The sequence below is a fragment of the Lithobates pipiens genome, unplaced genomic scaffold, assembly GCF_037356315.1.
Source record: "Lithobates pipiens isolate NorthernLeopardFrog02 unplaced genomic scaffold, aLitPip1_a1.2 Scaffold_13, whole genome shotgun sequence".
NCBI classification, from domain to species: domain Eukaryota; kingdom Metazoa; phylum Chordata; class Amphibia; order Anura; family Ranidae; genus Lithobates; species Lithobates pipiens.
The window spans coordinates 34,494,850-34,515,367 of NW_027507718.1; the positions used below are offsets into that span (position 1 = coordinate 34,494,850).

The 20,518-nt window shown below is 43.5% G+C and overlaps 1 protein-coding gene across 1 annotated transcript in view; it reads left to right on the top strand.

The window, feature by feature from the left end:
- Positions 1–1,333: 1,333 nt before the first annotated feature.
- The window catches only part of DOCK8 (dedicator of cytokinesis 8), a 214,849-nt gene continuing 195,664 nt past the window's right edge, over positions 1,334–20,518 (top strand). Inside the window, exons 1-2 of the mRNA XM_077474999.1 lie at positions 1,334–1,918; positions 15,707–15,809. Coding sequence (XP_077331125.1) covers positions 1,866–1,918; positions 15,707–15,809 — 156 coding nt within the window. The 5' untranslated portion in view covers positions 1,334–1,865. The remainder of the gene's footprint in view (positions 1,919–15,706; positions 15,810–20,518) is intronic.

A 20,518-nucleotide genomic window follows, 5' to 3' on the forward strand; every position in this document is an offset into this window, starting at 1 on the left:
CATTGGGGCGGATGGCACTGCTGGGGGCGGATGGCACTTTATTTTATTTTTTTTACTTTTTTTTTTACCCCCCACAGGCAGAACGGCTGCCGCTGCAGCCGTTCATCTCTCCCCTCTCCCCTCCTCGCACAGACAGTGCGAGGAAGGAGAGCGGCGCCGAGAGATGATCTCATATGTTTACATATGAGATCATCTCCCATTGGACACGCCGATCACGCTGTAAACGGCCGCTGTGATTGGCCGTTTACAGCGATCTGTGTTTGCCTGTCCCCGGGGGACACGGCGAACACAGAGCTTCCGCGATGCGCGCCCGCGGGGGCGCGCATTGCGGAAGTAAACATCGGGCCGTCCAGGGACGACCGCCCGGACGAATGCGCCTGCTCTACGGCCGTCATTCGGCCATAGGGCGGGCGCGAGGAGGTTAAGCTGGCCATACACCTATAGATTATCTGAAGATTTTCTATGATTAGATGGAAAAAGTGGGAGATTCCTCCATCCACACAGTTTAGCGAACATGGAGAAATCTGTTGCACTTTTTCTATCTAACCATAGAAAATCTGCAGATAATCTATAGGTGTATGACCAGCTTTAATCTAGGTTTACCTGTAGGTTAAAGTGGTTGTAAAGGGTTTACAACCCCTTTAAGTGCACTTTTTTGTGTATGTTCACATGCACGTTTTTTGTACTCCTGCGGGTCTTTTCGTTATAGGATTTTTGCACCACTACGGATCTTTAAAAAAAAAAAATCTGTATGTATACAAAGATTAAATTACACACAGGTGGACTCTATTTATTAATTGGGTGACTTCTGAAGGCAATTGTTTCCACTAGATTTTAGTTAGGGGTAACGGAAAAGGGGGCTGAATACAAATGCCCGCCACACATTTTCCTTCCACTTCACAATTATGTGCCACTTTGTGTTGGTCTATCACATAAAAGTCCAATAAAATCCATTTACGTTTTTGGTTGTAACGTAACAAGATGTGGAACATTTCAAGGGGTATGAATAGTTTTTCAAGGCACCATATTGGTTCTTTTCTTTACGGTTCCCCTTCACCTGGCTTTGTAATCCTATAGTAACATGAGATTGAACTTGTCCAGCAGCTCCTGACAGATTTGAGATCCTATGTTCCTCATAACACAACAAGGGCCTGTTTTTTCAATGTAAAACGTGGGAGTGCTGCGCCTTTAGGTGGCTTCCGAAAGCAGAAGTTCCTTTTTTTTTTTGCAAATGTAGTCATGAAGATTTACAGACAAAAGGAGGAAACTGTGGAGTGATGTAACTGTTCTATATACACAGATGGATGAGGAGTAGAGTGATGAAGAAAAGTGCAGGCATACTCCTAAATGAATGTGGGAATGAGATCAGCACTCTATGAAAGAGCAGATTAACCCCCTGTCAGAGCAGGGTCACATTTCAGCCTGATTGAGTGGAACAAGCCTGTGTGAGCAGAGTACATTCCTCAGTGTGCAACGTGGGACAGACACAGGAGGACAGGGGAGCACAGACACGGGAGGACAGGGGAGGACACAGCTTCTCTCTGATCACTGATCAGGGCAGCTGACCTGTGCGGATATGACTTATACCGATGCTCAATAAAGTCGGAAAGAAGTTTATTTTAATCACTGAATGGAGCTCATCCTGTTGACAACCTTGAGCAAATGAGATCCTAATCAAATGGTCAGAGTAGAAGTTGTTGTAACAAGCTGATCGCCCTGATAGCTGTGCACCGCTCCCTCCCCCAGCAGGCAGGCAGGGTGGCAGCAGGGAATACGGAAGTGAGAAATGACAGCTCGCTGACACTACAGAGGCATGAAGGAGAGGGCTGCTCTGCTACACAGCGATCACCTACTGATCACCTACCATGGCTTCACTGTCCAGCGCCGAGAGGAGGGCGTTCGCTCTGAAACTCAACAGGTAAACCCAGACCTTTCACTCTGCTTGTTCTTTTTATTACCAGCAACTCCTAGATTAGCCAAAGCACGGAGATCAGCTGCAATACAAACGGGGGGGATCAGCATTGACCATATACTGTATGTAAAAAGGAGATCTGTACAGTATATTGTATATAAAATCAGGGGGATCAGCATTGACCATATACTGTATGTAAAAAGGAGATCAGCATTGACCATATACTGTATGTAAAAAGGAGATCAGCATTGACCATATACTGTATGTAAAAAGAAGATCAGCATTGACCATATACTGTTTGTAAAAAGGAGATAAGCATTGACCATGTACTGTTTGTAAAAAGGAGATCAGCATTGACCATATACTGTTTGTAAAAAGGAGATCTGTACAGTATATTGTATATAAAATCAGGGGGATCAGCATGGACCATATACTGTATGTAAAAAGGAGATCAGCATTGTCTGTACATTATATTGTATATAAAAGAGATCAGCAATGACCATATACTGTATAAAAAAGTATGGACATCAGCATTGCCTGTGTACAATATACATATATTGTATATACAGTCAGAGAGATCAGCAATGACCATATACTGTATATAAGGGAGATCAGCATTGCCCATTTACTGTATATAAAAGTATGAAGATCAACATTGCCTGTGTACAGTATTTTGTATATAAAAGAGATTATCATTACCTATATACTGTATATAAAACAGGAAGATCAGCATTGCCCAAATACTGTATATGAAAAATAGGGAGATCATCGTTATCCATATACCGTGTACAAAAACAAGGAGATCAGTGTTGCCTATACATTTTATATAAAAACAGAGGTCAGTATCACCCATATACTATATATAAAAAAAAAAAATAAGGAGATCAGCATTACCCAAATACTATATATAAAAAAACAGGTAGATCTGCATGGTCCATATACTGTATATAAAAATATGTATATATACTGCATATAAAAAAGGGAGATCAACATTGCTCATATAAATGTATGTATGGTGTGTATATATATTGATCTCTTATATATTAAGGATATGGGCGATGCTGATCTCCCTGTGTTTTCTTTATTTCTATCCAGTAGTTTGAATATCAGTATAAGTGTCATTGCACTTGCTGAGTTGCATTAATGATATTTTTGGCATGCTGTGCCTGACCTACAACCCAGATAATGGCACAAAGAAGTGAAAGAAAATAGTTGTCTACAATTCTGTGTCGCAGTAAAATTCTACATCCCTCAAAATGATACAATTAATCTTTTTGTAGAAATAAAAATAGTTTTCTACAATTTATGTATTTTTCAATGGAGCCTAAATCACTCTAATAATAGGACAAATATGAATAACAATACAAATACTTTTTTTATTCCTATTAAGGAATCATTTGTAGAAGTTCCTGTAGAAAACTATTTCCATTGCTGTTTTGGAGGGGATGTTGCATTCTGAAGAGTGTAGTAGTGCAGTTGTAGAGAAGCAGCATACCTAACTGATCTGCAGTGTAGTTTTGGTGGAGCTTTTAGTAGCCTGTGGGCACAAGTTACAGAGGAATGAAGAGTACACACCACTCCTACAAGGTAATGCATCATTGGCTCTGCTCCAGGTAACTTACAGTATACTTGCACTGTCAGTTTTCCCAGGCACCGAAGAAAATAGGAGTCTTTCTATGAAACATTTTTTTATATAATAGATGAATGTAGTGTAATAAGTTTATTATTTGCATGGATATTTGCATTATTGATAAGCGGGAAACAATTTAAAAATGGATTAAGTGCTGCTATTATGCCGCTTGAGTAGCAAAAGAACCAAATAGTTTGCATATCGTACCAATCGATGTATTTTTCAAACATGCAATAAAAAGGAGAACCTTCAGGCCCATACACACTATCAGATTTTCTACAGATTTTTGTCTTCAGATTTACCAAAACCATGTAGTGCAAGGGCCTGCCTGATTGCATACAAATTGAAACTCCTAAGGTTTGACCTCATATTATATGGTTTTGGAAAATCCGCAGAAAATCCAATAGTGTGTATGGGGCTTTAGTGTGCATTTCCAACTCCTTTTGAGCACCCTTCTAAAGTCAGCTCTGCAAGGGTCTACTGTGCTACACGGCTCCATAGACTTCTAAATTCCCCCTTTAACTTGCATTAACCCAGATTACATGCTGCAATTATTTCCAGCACAAGATACAATTCTGCTTTGAAGGGCTGATAATAAAATGTCAAATTTTAAGTCTGATAGGCCTGACCAACCCACAAGGAAGTAATTTTCAGCTGTTGTAACAGGACTGAAATGTAAAAAGGAAATCTATCGCAAATCATAACAGAGCTTAGATAATGGGACAACCACTGGCACGTAACTGATCCTTAATCGATCTTTTAGCACAACATAGCTAAAATCCATCGTGACAGTAGCACTAACGCATTTCAGTCAGTGAGGCCTTGCTCAAAGCTGTCCATGGGATCCTCTATGTCACAAATAAATACCTTACAAATACACAACTTCATTTTACAAATAAAATCATGTACATAAACAACATATCCCCCACCCGCAACAATAGATCCCCCAGCAGTCAGAATCAGTAGACCCTCCATCACTCCCCAGCGCTGGCACCCCTTGCCATTACATATATGTACATTCAGTGTTGGAGGTGCCAGAACTGCATTCCCCCTTGTTCCCACTGAAAAAAGTCCTGAACTTTTATTTTTAGTTTTGGATAGAGCGGAGAGAGATTAAAATACCTGCCAGGTTTTATTATTGTCTTTGCTCCCATTATGTCATTTTTACCATTATCATTGAAAGTGAAAGTAAAATAAAATCCCACATTTTGGGTTGTTCCCAGAACAGTAATAGAGAGATAATCTTCTAGTTCTGGTGACCTGGAGGGCCCCAAGGCATTCCCTTAAAGAGGAGGGCCAGCTGAAGATTTTTTTTTTTAAAAGTCAACAGTTACAAACACTGTAGCTGCTGACTTTTAATAAGCACACTTACCTATTCAGGGTGCCGGCTATGTCGGCTGCCCGAGGCCAACCCAACCCTCGGCTCTCGGGTCCCGGCGCCGCCATTCATACTAAGGGAAACAGGCAGTGGAGCCTTGCGGCTTCACTGCCTGTTTCCTACTGTGCAGACAGGGCAGCTAGGCTGATCCTGTGTGCCAGCTGCATGCAATGGCGTGATGCCGTGACATCATCCTGCACTGGCCAATAAAGAAGGCTGAAACCCAGCACACAGGATACGATGCCAGTGCCGCCATGGAAGCTTTTGGAAGATCCTCCCTTTAGCTTTGAAGTGGAACTTCACTCTCCCAATCAACACTGATTATTTTTAATCTTTTTGCTGCTAGCATTAATAAATAGATAGGAAAGTACATCATATTTACTTGTTTTAAACAAGTTTTTTTTTTTTACATTTCTTCCATTACTTCCTGATTTATTGCCTTGGCAAATATTATACATCCCAGGAGTCTTCAGGTGGGGAGGAGAGGAGGAGGGGGTTTCTCAGCTAAGCACCATCCCCTGCATGCATGCTTGAGTTAAGGGCAGATGGATTCCAGGAACTAATTGATACATGAATCATTTGCCCTTACTCAAGGTGACCATGGCCAGAAATTGTGTTTTTCAAAGTGAATTCTTTACAAAATAAAGCATGGAGACATGGATGGTTGGGGGAGTTTACTTTCCTCTCACTTCCTGTTGTGGCTATGGGGCAGGAAGTAAAGTTAAATATCCCCAATGGGACACAGATGGCAAAAAAAAAAAAAAAAGTACGACATTGGTTACAACCCTCCCTTATTCTATGCAAAATGGAAAAATAAACATTTTCCTATAGTTCTACTTTAAAATTATTCAAAATATTTTTTTTAGGATAATAAACATGTCCTACTTACCTTCTCTGTGCAATGGTTATGCACAGAGCAGCCCCGATCCTTCTCTTCTGGGGTCCCCCAACAGTTGCTATAGTGGCACTCGTGATGTGAAACATTCTCTCAATCAGTAAATGAAAGCGGCGTTTGTGTTAACATCTGAATGAATTTTCATTTGGTTTTTGCATCATCTATGGTTGGCTTTAAGCTGAGGATCGGTGTCCCATCCTAATTGGACTGGAGGCCTAAGTGCACTCATGTTTTGTGTTCTAGATCAAAACACCTATGTTATTATGCTTAGATGGAAATAGCTATTTAGTCAGAAACCCTAAATAAATGGTTTTGCTTGTAGTTCAAAGGAGTTGTAAAGGCAGAAGGTTTTTTATCTTAATGCAGTCTATGCATTAAGATAAAAAACCTTCTGTGTTTAGAAGCCCCCCCCCCCCAGCACCCCCCAATTACTTACCTGAGCTCCTTCTCTCTCCAGCGATGTCCACGCTCCCCTCAGCCATCCAGGACACTCCTCCTAAATGGCTGAGACAGAGCAGAGGCGCTATTGGCACCCGCAGCTGGCAATCAAAGTCAGTCAGCCAATCAGTGGAGAGAAGGAGCAAGGCCAGGTAGGGGCTCCATGCCTGAATGTGTACAAGCAGCTCTGACTCGGCTTGGGTGACTCCTGTAGCAAGCTGTTGGCTGAGGGTCACTTAAAGGTGGGAGGGACTAGGAGCACCAAAGAGGGACCAGAGAAGAGGAGGATCCAGGCTGCTCTGTGCAAAACCAACTGCACAGAGGAGGTGAGCATAACATGTTTGATATTTAAAAAAAAAGAGCCTTTACAATCACTTTAATACTTTAAATTCGCTTAGTCATCTCAAAAGCAATTGGTGCTGGGAAGCACAGTGGCTAAGTGGTTAGCACTGGCTAGCAGCACTTGGGATGTTGGTTCAAATCCCAACCACGGCATCTGCCTGGAGTTTGTTCTCCTTGTGCCTATGTGGGTTTCCTCCCACACACCAAACGTAGGTTATTTGGCCCTAGTATTTGTATGTATGTATGTATGTATGTATGAATGTTAGTTAGGGACCTTAGATTGTAAGCTCCTTGACTGCAGTGTCTGATGTAAACGTGCAATGTACTCTATATGCAAAAGACTGTGTAAATTGGAGGTGCTATATAGTACCTTAAAATTAATAACTAAAGCTTTGCCCAAAAATGACTAATTTTAAAGTGCACCAGTGCATAGAATGGACAGCTACATTGCAGATGTGAACTTCCACTGGCAGTGCTGTATATCAGTAGTTAAGGCTAAATTTAGGATCTCGACATCTAAGCAGCTTTCAGTGGTAATTAACTACACAATTACCGCAGGGAACCCACAGCAAACCTAGATTTGTTAGACAAGCCAATTAGGCCTATTCAGTGCAATCTGTTAGAAGAAATGCAGCTCGCATGCATTTTTTTTTTTGCGCCAGTGTGGATTTTGAGGTCCACAGATATGATTGCTAATACAGGTACAACAGATGTGCCATTTTTCAGGCAAGAACATGCAAAATGCAGGAAAGATGCAACAAAACATTTTATTTCTTTATCGTACATCATGGGACACAAAGCGGGCTGTATACTTAACCATCTGGGTTATACTCCATCTATAGGTTAATGGACACTGGCCTACCAAAACAGACAGGAAGTCCCCCTCTATATAACCTCTTCCATACAGAAATTACTTCAGTTCTTTTGCCAGTGTCTTGAAGGTGATGGTCACGGTTATTTAGCTCTGTGAGTTCTGCTAGTCCCAGGCTGGTTCTTGAGAATTAGGGGCTGAGATGATCGGATCAATTTTGAATGGCTTGAAGGCTAAAATAAATGGTATCTGAGCCTCATATAAGGAAGATAGAAGATTAGGAGATTTTCTAGCATCCATAGACATCAAGGATGCATACCTGTATGTGCCAATTTTTCAGCCTCATGAAAGGTTTTTGCGTTTTGCAATAGAGGATTGTCCTTTCCATTTGTGGAGCTGCCCTTCGAGCTTGCAACAGCATCCTGAGTGTTTACAAGGCCCTGGCACCAGTGTTGGGCCTTCTAAGGACACAAGGGGTCTTGATATTAAGTTGTCTAAACAGCCTCTTACTCTGAGATTAATCAGTGCAAGGCTTAAGGCAGAATATAGCTCTCACGGTGAATGTTTTGGAACACCTGGGCTTGATCTTGAATTTCAGCCTTGCAACCAGTTCAATGTCTGGAGTATATGGGTCTAGTACTAGACACAGTTCAGGCAAAAGTGTTCTTACCTGCAAGAAAGATCATTGCCCTTCAGGAAGTGAGAAACAGGAGGCATCCCTCCATTTGGTTCTGCATGAGTCTACTGGGGAGAATGGTGTCCTCATTCGGGGTGATTCCTTATGCCCAGTTCCATACCAGACCTATACAGTGAAATATTCTGTAAGCCTGGAGCAAGAAGGTTCAGACACTGGATTGTCACAAGCTTTTAGTCCCCAAAGTTTGGCTAAGTCTCAATTGGTGGTTGATAGCTCGGAATTTGGAAAAAGTGAGGTCTTTTCTGCCTTTAAATTGGAAGGTAGTGACCACGGATGCCAGTTTCTCTGGCTGGGGGGCTGTCCTGGAGGACTTCACAGTCCAGGGAACATGGTCCAGATCAGAACTGAGGTTGCCCATCAAAATTCCAGAGCTTTGGTCAGTCAAACTTCAGTGGTATCCAGCAAGGGTCGAGTCCCACAATGCCACGGCTGTGGCGTATGTCAACCACCAGTGTGGTACAGGAGCTGCTTGGCTCAGCAGGAGGCAAGCCGCATGCTGAGTTGGGCAGAAGGACATGTGCCAGTGTTATCAGCAGTCTACATTTCGGGGGTGGAGTACTGAAAGGCAGACTATCTCAGCCGTCAGCAGTTACATTCAGTAGAATGGTCTCCTCATCCCAAAGTGTTTCTAAAGATTTGCCAGTGGTGTGGTACGCCGGATGTAGATCTATTGGCATCCAGGTTCAATAAAAAACTGGACCAGTTTGTGTCCAGAGCAAGGGATCCGCTCACAATCGGAGTGGATGTTCTGGTGGTTCCCTGTAACCAGTTCTCCCTAATTTATGCTTTTCCCCCGGTACCTCTGCTGCCGTCATCTCTTCCACAGGATCCAACAAAAAGTGGTCTCAGTCCTTTGGTGACCCTAGAAGGCCCTGGTACTCAGAAAGAGTGACTTTGGTTTTAGACGGACTGTGGTCAGTTTGCAAGTTGTAACTGTTCTAGGTTCCTTTAACAACTCTATGCATAGAAGGGACATTGTCCCGACCCACTCAGTCTTTCTTCTTTTGTATTACCGCTAGGCTTAGCTATATCTCGAAGACTAGTAATCGTATTGGTTATTGAATTTTATACTCTGTCAACCTGCTGTTACACATGTTTGTATATGTTTGATTACAAAATAAAAACTTTTTGAAATAAATCAGGACATTGTATTGTCCACCCTTTTCCTGCATCATCATTGGGTGGAGGAAAAGTGGCTGCAGTGCTTGGATGTAGTGCGAGCTGTCAGTTTATCTGAAGAGGTCAGCATGAATTAGGAATTCAGATGCCTTTTTTGTACTGCTAGAGGGGCCCAAGAAGGGTCAAGCAGCATCCAAGGCATCTATTTCCCATTGGAGTCACCAATTGATTATTCAGGCCTATGGATTGGCGGGTAAAGCTCCTCCTGTTAGGGTAAGAGCACACTCTACCAGGAGCGTAGGAAACTCTTGGGCTTTTAGCCATTAGGCTTTGGTGGTTCAGATCTGTAAGGCTGCTACCTGGTCTTCAGTGCATACTTTCTCAAAATATTACCAAAAGGATGTTAAAGCTGTAGAGCATTCTGCTTTTGGCCATAGTGTGTTGGTACACTGCAGCACATCAGTGTGAAAGCAGCCCTATACTATTATGCCCAGTGTATTGCTTCATACTGACCTGATGAGCTCTTCTTTCCTGCTGCTAGCACTACTCTGGAAACCGCTAGCCAGGATAAGAGGTGAGCTGCAGTTGGTATCACTCCGACTGCGATCTACCAGTCACCTGGCCGCATTCTACTGGCAGATCATGATCTACAGGTTGCTAACCCCCGACTTACACGATCTTGCTGTTGTTTTTATATGTTTTCTCCTCATGTACCCCCCTGGACTCCAGGTATGTGGGTGCTCCCTGTGCCTGCCAGGACCTATGGAGTCTCATCAAAATGTCCACCATGTGCACACTACCATTTAGAAAATCTTATGTGGGGCCACTCCCTGCATTGGGCTCACTAACAGAGCAAGAGGGACACAGAGCCAAAGTTAATGCCTTTCCTCCTCCTCCACAGTAGTGTTTGAAGGTCCTATTTCTAAACAGGAGCACTCATTAACTGGAGACTCCAGCAAGGCTACATGGGTCCCAGCGAGCACAGGGGGCACCCACATACCTGAAGTCGGCTGGTGCAAAGATCAGGCACATAATTGATCTATAAGCATCTTGTTAATTAATTAGCTTTAATGTAACAATACATATGGTTGCGGCATGGTGGTGCGGCCTTTTTATGCTTCTATCATGTTCTGTTGGGCTGTTTCCAATGTTGGATCTTGATGCCTATACTCTGATGCGCTAAAATGCAATAAACATAGTGCCTACTCCAATCTCAGGGCTGCAGTTCAGTGTGATTGAAAAAAAAAAACTGTCTTTTTTTTTCTGCGTTTTAAAGTGATACTAAAGTCTTGTTTTTGTTTTTTTTGTTAAAAATAACAAACGTTATACTTATCTGCTGTGTGCAGTGGTTTTGCACAGAGCAGCCTGGATCCTCCTCTTCTCGGGTCCCTCTTCGGCGCTCCTGGCCCCTCCCTCCTGTTGAGTACCCCCACAGAAGCAGCTTGCTATGGGGGCCCCCGAGCTACTGCTCTGTGTGTCCAATCAGACATGAAGCCACGGCCCAGCCCTGCCTCCTCTCTCTCCTCATTGGGTGACTGGCTTTGACAGCAGTGGGAGCCAATGCTGCCATGCTGCTGTCTCAGCCAATGAGGAGGGGAGTGCCGGGCAGCCGAGACACACCTGCAACTTCGCTGGATCTAGATGGGCTTTAGGTAAGTATAAGGGGGGCTGAGGAAGGCTGCTGCACACAGAAGGCTTTTTATCTTAATGCATGGAATGACTTTAAGTATCTTGGAAGGGCTCATGAAAGTTAATAGCAGCACAGCAAATGCATGTCACATATGCATTTTGATGGCAACAGAAATTACCAAGCTTTGGTCAATGGCTGTTAACCCTATCCACTCCAAATTCTAAATTCAAAAAGGAATTGAAAATGTGATTCGATAGGCGTCACAACGCTTGTCAATGCACAAAAGGAACATACTTATTTGTGTGACAACTCATCTGCCTAAACCTGCCATAGATCTAAATGGGCACTGAGAGTTTCTAAACATAACAATGTATATTCGATCATGGTCTATTAGGCAAGACATGTCCATCAAATGTATAAGACCGGTACGATGGGTCCTTTACAGGATATTTCACAATTTTACTGGTAGGAAGGACTGTGGTTGGCAGAGGAAGTACATTTTTGAAAACCCTTACGTCATATTTGTTGCAATGTACATACAGAATTGCCTCACTTTTTGTTTCCTTTTATTTTATTTTTGTCTCCTGCAGTGTTAGGAGGCATTGTTCATTCCAAGATGTGGCTGCAGGGACCTTTTAGCCCAATCTTTCATCTCTATGGCTGCTAGAAATGTTAGTCCAATAGCTAATGAAGGCTCAAGCCAACAGATCAGAGAAGAGGGATTTACATCCCACGGACTCTGGAAGCCAGGATGTGTGTCTGTTAGATATTTCTTATTGACTCCGCTACTTATCTGGAAAGCCATGACAGGTAGTGACATGAGTGAAACGATCTTACACCCTTCTAATGCGTGAACAATGCAACATTTCAGAATCCACTTTTTATTGTGTAAATATTAAAGCATGGAAAATATAAGGTGAATCGCTAATTCAGAATAAGTGTAATAAACTCGAACAATACATTTCTGAACTTGTGCTCCCCTTATTCTGTTTAAATAATGTGCCTTTTATATAGCTGCTCCATAAATGCAAAAAAGTTAGTGTTCTCAATAGGGTTGGTGTCAAATGGTGTAGTAAAACATGTTGTAACACCCCCCCCCCCCCCCACCCCCACAATAATTATTTTCTCCCATGTATCACCGCATATAATGGCATTGATGTCAATGGGCGCAATAATAAAGCCCTGCATTGGTGTCAATGGGCGCAATAATAAACCCCTGCATTGGTGTCAATTTACGCAATATTAAACCCCTGAATTTGTGTCAGTTGACGCAATATTAAACCCCTGAATTGGGGTCAGTGGATGTAAAAATAACCCTAATGCCCCATACATACAATCAGAAATTCTGTCAGAAAAAACTTGGATGGTTTTTCCGACGGAATTCCGCTCAAGCTTGGCTTGCATACACACGGTCACACAAAAGTTCTCTGAACTTTCGACCGTCAAGAACGCAGTGACGTACAACACTACGACGAGCCGAGAAAATTAAGTTCAATGCTTGCAAGCATGCGTCAAATTGTTTCCGAGCATGCGTCATACAGCGAACGTTAACCCATTTCCCCCCCAGCCTTAGTGGTCAAGGGGGGGGGTTACATTTATATGGCATTTATGCCTCCACTACCCAATTGTTGATCACTTACCTGAACAGAGGTTCCTTTGCTGTTTTCTCCCTCCAGGCCGGGACTTTGCTTGTACTGTGGGCAGAGATATCTCCTCCCACAGTACAGTGTTCCTTTCATTGCCAGGTGCTGGAATGCCAGGACCGTACCAGTGCCTGGCATCTTGTTGCATGCTTGGCATGTTCTTGGCACAAAGGACGTTGGTAGACATCTCTGCTGCTGTTCCCATGGCTCAGATCCCGGGACATAGCTGCGGAACAGCTGGCAAAGTGGCAAATATGCTCTCTCGCTGCACTGCATAGACAGACTGCAGCACTGTGGATGGTGCTCTGGGGAAGGGGGGTTTGAATTCCCCTTGACCCCCCTCCTTATCTAAACCCCTGTACTCGATGGTGTCACCCCTCCTGTGGCTGTCACCCAGGCCCAGTCCCATAGCGATGCCACTAAGTGACGTTCCCTGCTATCTCCCTTAAAGAAAGGTTCCATCCAGAAGTGGAACTTCTGCTTATACGCTTCCTCCCCCCTCCGGTGCCACATTTGCCACCTTTCAGGGGGGAGGAGGGACCTGTTTTTGATAGGTTCTCTTCCCCACTTCTGGACATGGCCCGATCTCCCAGATGTTCCCCCCCCTCCACCTTCCCCCACCGCCGGACCAATTACAAAGTGCAGCGCATTTTGCGCATGCACAGTAGGGAACCAGTTGTGAAGCATTTGTTTTATTTTATTTGGCTTTTTTTCTCTCTGTTTTCACCTGGTGATCTGGCCAGCAATGCACCCCCTGTATTAGTGAGACACAACTCTGGAGGAATGAGCAGAGGAGACACAGCAGCATTCAGTCTAGGGAGGGAGGGTAGTGTTAAATGTATTAGCAGATTTAGATACACTAACAAATTGAAACCAAACATCAGCTTGTGCTTTATAAGCAGTTACAGCAAACAGTTTGCTTTACTTTTGGGATACAGGTTTTCCATGAATAAATAAAAAGTTGATAATTTTAATCTTCCTGGCCAGTGTTAAGTGGTTTGTCTCATCCGTGTAAACGAATACATTCTGCTGGAGAGCTTGAACTTTTGAAAAACATACTTGCTGGCTGTATCACCAGATGTAAATAGCAGAAAGAAAGAGATTCACCCTCTCTTTGTCCTGTTTACCATTATCATTGAAAATAAAGGTCCCACATTTTTTGTTGTCATCAGAAAAGTAATAGAGGGGAAATCTTCAAATGGGACATTAGTTCTGGTGAGCTGGGGGCCCCCAAGAAATTCCCTCAGTTTGCACCAATTTTCCCTCACTTCCTGTTTGGCTATGGAACAGGAAGTGAAGGGAAATCTCTGCAATTGGACACAGTTGGCGAACAAAATTCTGACAGGGATTGTAACCCTCCCTTACTCTATCCAAAATTTGAAAAGAAAGTTTGGCCTACAGTTCTACTTATAGTTCAGGTGAGATACTTCTAAGGTTGCATTCACACTATAGCATTTTGAAACGCAGGCAGATTTGCCGCGGATCTGCCTGAGATTTGACAGCGCCGAGATGTGAATGATAAAATGCGAGATGCCATTCATTTGAATGACCTCAAATCGCGGTACGGGTCTGCCGCAATTGTCGCGTGATAGATTGTGCAACCCGCATCTCAACAACCCTCATTGTGACAACTCGCATCGTAGGATGCATTTCGCCCAAAAGCATCTGAACTATTTTTGGCCGACATGCGTCCCACTATGCAGGTTGCCGCGATTGCAGCGTGATTTATCGTGCGACAATCACGGCAGAACTGCAACGTAATTTTGAGGTGTCATTCAGATGAACGCCATCTCGAATGCGAGTCCCCCATGTTTCTATTCACACCTCACAAATCGCAGGCAGATCTGTGGCAAATCTGCCCGCGATTCAAAACGCTGTAGTGTGAATCCAGCCTAAAGGGATGCAGACCCTTCAGCTTTTCTCATTAAAACACTGAAAGTGCACCATCTCATTATAATTAACCAGATCTGCCCATTCAGAATCAATCTGAAATCAGTCTGCAGAAACAAATCGCTATTTCTTCTGAGCAACAAAAGGTAAGAATCTGCTACAAAGATTAAATCCTTGCAATGTACATAGATTACTTGGGGAGTGTTGTTTTTTTTTGTTCTTAAGAGAAGTGGCGTTACCCTTTAAGTAATATCTGCCTCATCTACAGTGATCTCAAGCAGACCTGTGAAAATCTGTCCCATATGGCTGACCAGAATTACAGGCGCATAGGTTACAAATGCATATAACAATTGCTTAATAGACTTTGCTAACTGACAGGCAGCTTGATTTGCATGTAAATGTGTTGCAAATTTTGTTTGATAAATGTGTGGTCTCCTCAAAAATGGCACATTTAAAGAGACTTGATGGATGTTACAGCATCTTAGATCCCCCTGCAATCTTATTTTATCTAAAGGTCTTTCAAAGCTCCAGTATTATATTACTGTTACCGGTATATCCTTAAAGATTTGCTATATCACATGGATTATTTAAAGAGGCTAATTTTGAGTAAGTAGTGGCAAAAAAAATTATTTACCGTATTTGCCTTGAATTCCCCCTATAGAACGGTCCACATCCTATGTCTAGGCTAGGCACTTAGGTGTCTTGAGCCTCACAGCTGTGTAACTGCAGTGTGAGATCATCTAAGGTGGGGATCTTCCAACTAAAAAAAGATTGATGGCCCTCCAGCTGTTGTGGAACTACACACCCCATGAGGCATTGTAAACCTCAGACATGAGTAGGCATGATGGGAATTGTAGTTCCTGAACAACTGGAGGGCCATAGTTTGAAGACCCCTGATCTAAGGCTAGTTTCAGGAGATTCATGATGATATTTGGAAATGTAACCATTCTGCTTACTGTTCTCCTTACTGGAGAGAATTATGTACCCGGGGATCTACAGTGATGGTTCTGTGTCATCTACTCTGTGGATCTGTGGCTTCTGCACCTTTCCTGTTACCTCTTGATTATAACGTCACCAGTAATCCGATCACCAGCCATCATGTGACCAGCTCTGACACAAGGTGGTAGGTAAAGCTAGTCTTTTGTTCTCTGCTTTTTTTGGGGCACATCACATGTCCTTAGTAACTCTTATAATGAATGACTTTAGTAATGATGAATCTTGAAGTAATATTTGGAATTTAGTACATTTTAAAACTGGCTTGACAATTTAATTGGCAGAATGTGATTAAAGATGATTTTTTTTTTGTTTTTATTTTATCCAGGTATTCTTCAGCAGAAATAAGGAAACATGTCACCCTTCATGGTACCTCTGGATTTTTACATCAGCGTAGTCAGAGTACACAAAATTCATCTTCCTTACAACTAGTGAGTATGACAGCATTAACTGACATACAAGAGAATATAAAAGTACAGATATTCATTTCCAAAAGCATAATCCTTAGCACACCTACCCAAACGGGAAAAACAAATGATATTGCAGTACCACTATTATCTCCCTGCATTATGTATACGGTATATTCCTTTAAGTGGACCTAGAAGTCTGCACAAATGCACTCCTGACACATCCCAATTGAAAAAATATCTTTTATCATTAAGGCCTTATTCACACTATGTGCAGAGATGTGCGTTTCCTTCACAAAAATGCGCGTATTTTTTCTGCACAGAAATATGCAATATGGTATGCATTCTGCACATCAACATTTTGGTGTTGATAGGGCACATAGAAAAACAGTTGTTTCTCTAAGTGTCTTCCAGGACAGCCTATGAGACCTAGGGCTCCTCCTACCAGGACAGGAAACACGTTAACCCCTACCAGTTAAAAGGGCAGCCTTCAGGCCCCATGTCAGTATTAGTGTTTCCTCTGGACGTGGGTAACATGTTTCCTGGAACTGCTTCCCCTAGGTCTCATGAGCATGGCTTCTGTGGTGTTTTGGGGTGGTATTCCTACCTTCTTCTTAGGTCCCAGAGCACATCCACCAGGGGAGTAGGCTTGTGGCTGCTGTCCCTGCTTCTCAGTGCATGGGGAATGCCCGCATTGGAGCTCCGGTCTGCTAGCCGCATGGTGGCAGTCGACTGTTTGCGTGAAAAGGGGCGGAACTTATGCATTCCAAGCTGGCCCACAGGCAGTACCCAACGGGTTCACTTCCGGGGAGTGTGAAGTCGTCAGCGGGTGCCGGAGATGCTATTTCCTGTCTCTAAGTGGCGTGAACAGGGATGCTGGGAAGCTGAGGTTTAAAAGAGTGAAACTCGGCAGAGGCTGTGGACCACTACAGGGGTGGGATGGACTCCTCTGCGATACAGGCAGCGGAAGCAGGCCCTAACACCAGCACCTCACAGATAAGCCTGAAGTGTATTTTACTTACTTGGACATCCTGTGAGTGTTCTCCCCCTTGTAACCAGTAGGGACTAGGTGAAGGGGGCACATTTTTTTTTCCTTTCCTCCTGCATGGGTGTTATGGAGTGTAGGTGGCATATAATTTATTGGGGTAATTTGTTCTCTTGCAGGCCAAAACTCAGGACAAGCCCAAATGCAGCCACCAAAAAGGAAATGTGTGGTTTTCGGAAACAAATTGAGCTCCTCATTGAGCAAAGCAGTTTGCCGCACCTGTATAGACAGCCTAGTTAAGGATGACCTGGTAGTCTCCTGTCAGAAAATGCTAACTTTTGTTGGAGATGAGCTTACATCTACGTTTAGCCCGTTTAAAACTCTAATTGACAAGATTCAGGTCCCCTTTACAGGGTCCATCTCCAGTTAGGACTTCAGCCGGTCCTAGTGCTCCACAGCAGAGTGCGGAGAGTGAAGACTCTGAGGCTGAAGCCGGATCTGCCCAGTCATCTCCAGAAGAATCAGGGCCCATGGATAAAGAATCCGCAAGGGGCATGAGGTATAAGTTATCATTGGAAGATGTAGATGACTTATTAAAGGCTATCTATACGACACTTGATATAGAAGAGGATAGGTTACAACTGTCTAAACATGACCTTAAGTACAAAGGTTTGCATAAGAAAAAGGCTAGAGTTTTTCCCGTGCGCAGTTCCCTTCTTGATACTATCAAGCTGGAGTGGGAAAATCCAGAGAGAAAACCTTTCATTTCCAGTAACCCTAAAAGAAGGTTTCCATTTGAAGAGGACACAGCGCAGCCATGGAACAAAAATCCTAAGTTAGATTCACCTCTTTCAAAAGTTTCAATAAACTCTGACCTAGCGTTTGACGATATGGGCACGCTTAGGGATCCAATGGATAAAAGAGGAGATAGTCTTCTTCACAGAGCATGGGATATGAATCTTAAAGCAGCTCTGGCCTCCACTTGTGTAGCCAGAAATTTTGAAGTATGGTTGTCACAAATACAAAACACTAGTTGGCAGGTACCTGTAGAGAGCAGATTCTGAAATCTTTCCCCCTTTTTTTTGGCTGATTCTTCCACAGAGTCAGTAAGAATGACAGCTAGAACCTCGGCCTTAGGGAATTCGGCCAAAAGAAGCCTATGGCTTAAAACCTGGTCAGGCGACGCTGCTTTAAAGTTGCATCTATGCAGTCTTCCCTTACCAGGTGATCATCTTTTTGGCCCAGGTCTGCAAGAGGCGCTGGAACGCACGGCCAATATAAAAAAGGCCTTTCCAGAGGATAAGAAATAGCCGACAGCCAGAAAGTTTTTTTCGTGGCCAAAGTAGGCAGCAAGGTCCTAGAGAAACGGACAATAGGCTCACAAAATATTGGACAGGGCACAAGGGCAGAGGTAGAGGGGGCATCTTGTTTAACCCTCCTCAACAACCCGCCAAGCCATAGTGACTCGTGTCTCCCAGTGGTAGGAAGATTGAGGGTTTTACTCCCACAATAGGCAGCAGTCACCTTTAAGTCCATTCATCCTGGACCTAGTGACAAATGGGTACAGGCTGGAATTTTCTTGCCAGCCACCAGAGCGATCATTGGTCACCTTCCCTCCCCAAGATCGGGTAAAAGCGAGGGCCCTGGGTCTCCAAATTGGAGACTTGTTAGATCGAAAAGGTCTTGATCCTGGTTCCCCAGTTGAATCAGGGCAAGGGATTTTATTACCATATATTTGTCATCAGAAAGCCGTCGGGAAAATATAGGTTTATCCTGAACCTCCGGTCTCTAAACAGTTCGATCAGGTACAAGCAATTTCGTGTGGAGACGGTGTTCTCACTCAAAAACCTGCTTTACCCAAAGTGATTCATGACCACTTTGGATTTGTTTAATAAACAAAGACAGTCTTCCTTAATTTTAGCCCAGAAAGGGAACTATCTGGGGTACGAATTGTGCTCAGTAGACCAAAAAATTTTTCTTCTGCAGGAAAAGGTCTCAAAATTGATGCAAACAATGTCAGTCTTACAGACCAATCAGTCAGTCTCGCTGAGAGAGGTTTCAAGAGCAGTGGGTCTGATGACCTCTTGCTTTCCCGCAGTGCCATGGGCAAGATTTCATCAACGCCCATTACAGCTGTTTCTACTAAAGAACTGGGACAGAGACGCAAGTTCCCTGGAATCAGGGGTCTTGTTACCCTTCAGGGTAAAAAGAAGCTTGTGGTGGCCAGTGGTTCATAGAGGCATTTCAGATGGAAATCAGGAGTCACAATCTCCAGATTCTACACGACAATAGCACTGCGTACCTCAACAAAAGGGAGGTACGAGGAGTCGGATACTTCAATCTGTCCCCCAGGAGATTTTATCATGGGCAGAAGGGAATCCAGCTTCAATTAAAGCAGTGCACCTGAAGGGGACACAAAATTGTCTGCTAGATTATCTCAGCCGCTACTGGGTATGTCGAGACAATTGGTCCCTTCGTCCCTTCATCCCCAAATCCTTGCGGGTCTCACCAACAGATGGGGATGTCCCTAAGCGGACCTGTTCGTAGATCAGAACAATCGCAAGGCAGAGAAGTTCTTTTCTCTCAAACCAGCGGCTCGATGGGTCGATGCTTTGGCTAATCTGTGGCCATTCAGTAGTGTGTATTATATGTGGCAGGAGACTGGGAAGTTACATATACATGAGGATATGATTAACCACTTCCCGACCGGCGCACGCGATGTACATCGGCAGAATGACACGGGCAGGCATATTGGCGTACAGGTACATCCAGTTTTAAATGCGGCCCTGCCATCGCGAGTGCGCCACCAGCTGCACGCTCGCATGCCGGTCGGGACCCCCGTGAGTCCAGTCGCGGGTCCTGCGGACTTGATCGCCGTGGGGATACCCGAGATCGTCTCATGGGTGGCTGAGCGAGGAGAAGCCATTGTAAACAGCATCTCCCCGTTCTGCCTTGCAACAAGTGATGCTGATCTCTGCTCCATGTGATTGGAGCAGAGATCAGTGTTCACTAAAACAAAGCCCAGCCCCCCATAGTTAGTAACACGCCCCTAGGAACACTTAACCCCTACACTGCCACCCACTGGTTAACCCCTTCACTGCCAGTGTCATTTACACAGGAATCACTGCATTTGTATAGCAGTGATTGCTGTAGAAATGACAATGGTCCCAAAAATGTCCGATGTGTCCGCCATAATGTCGCAGTCACAATAAAAATCACTGATCGCCGCCATTACTAGTAAAAAAAAAAAATGAATAAAAATGCCATAAAACTATCCCCTATTTTTTAAACGCTATAACTTTTGCGCAAACCAATCAATAATCGCTTATTGCTAATTTTTTTTTTAACAAACATATGTAGAAGAATACGTATCGGCCTAAACTGAGGGAAAAAATTTTTTTTTTATATATATTTTTGGGGGATATTTATTATAACAAAATTAGAAAAAAAGATTACAAAAAGTAAAAAATAATACGTTTTTTTCGAAATTGTCGCTCTATTTTTGTTTATAGAGCAAAAAATAAAAACCACAGGGGTGATCAAATACCACCAAAAGACAGCTCTATTTGTGGGAAAAAAAGGACGTCAATTTTGTTTGGGAGCCACGTCACACGACCGCGCAATTGTCAGTTAAAACGACGCAGTGCCGAATCACAAAAAGTGGTCTGGTCTTAAGCCAGCAAAATGGTCCGGTCTGAAAGTGGTTAAACCATCATCGCTGTCATTAAAAAAAAAAAAAAGTCTGAAA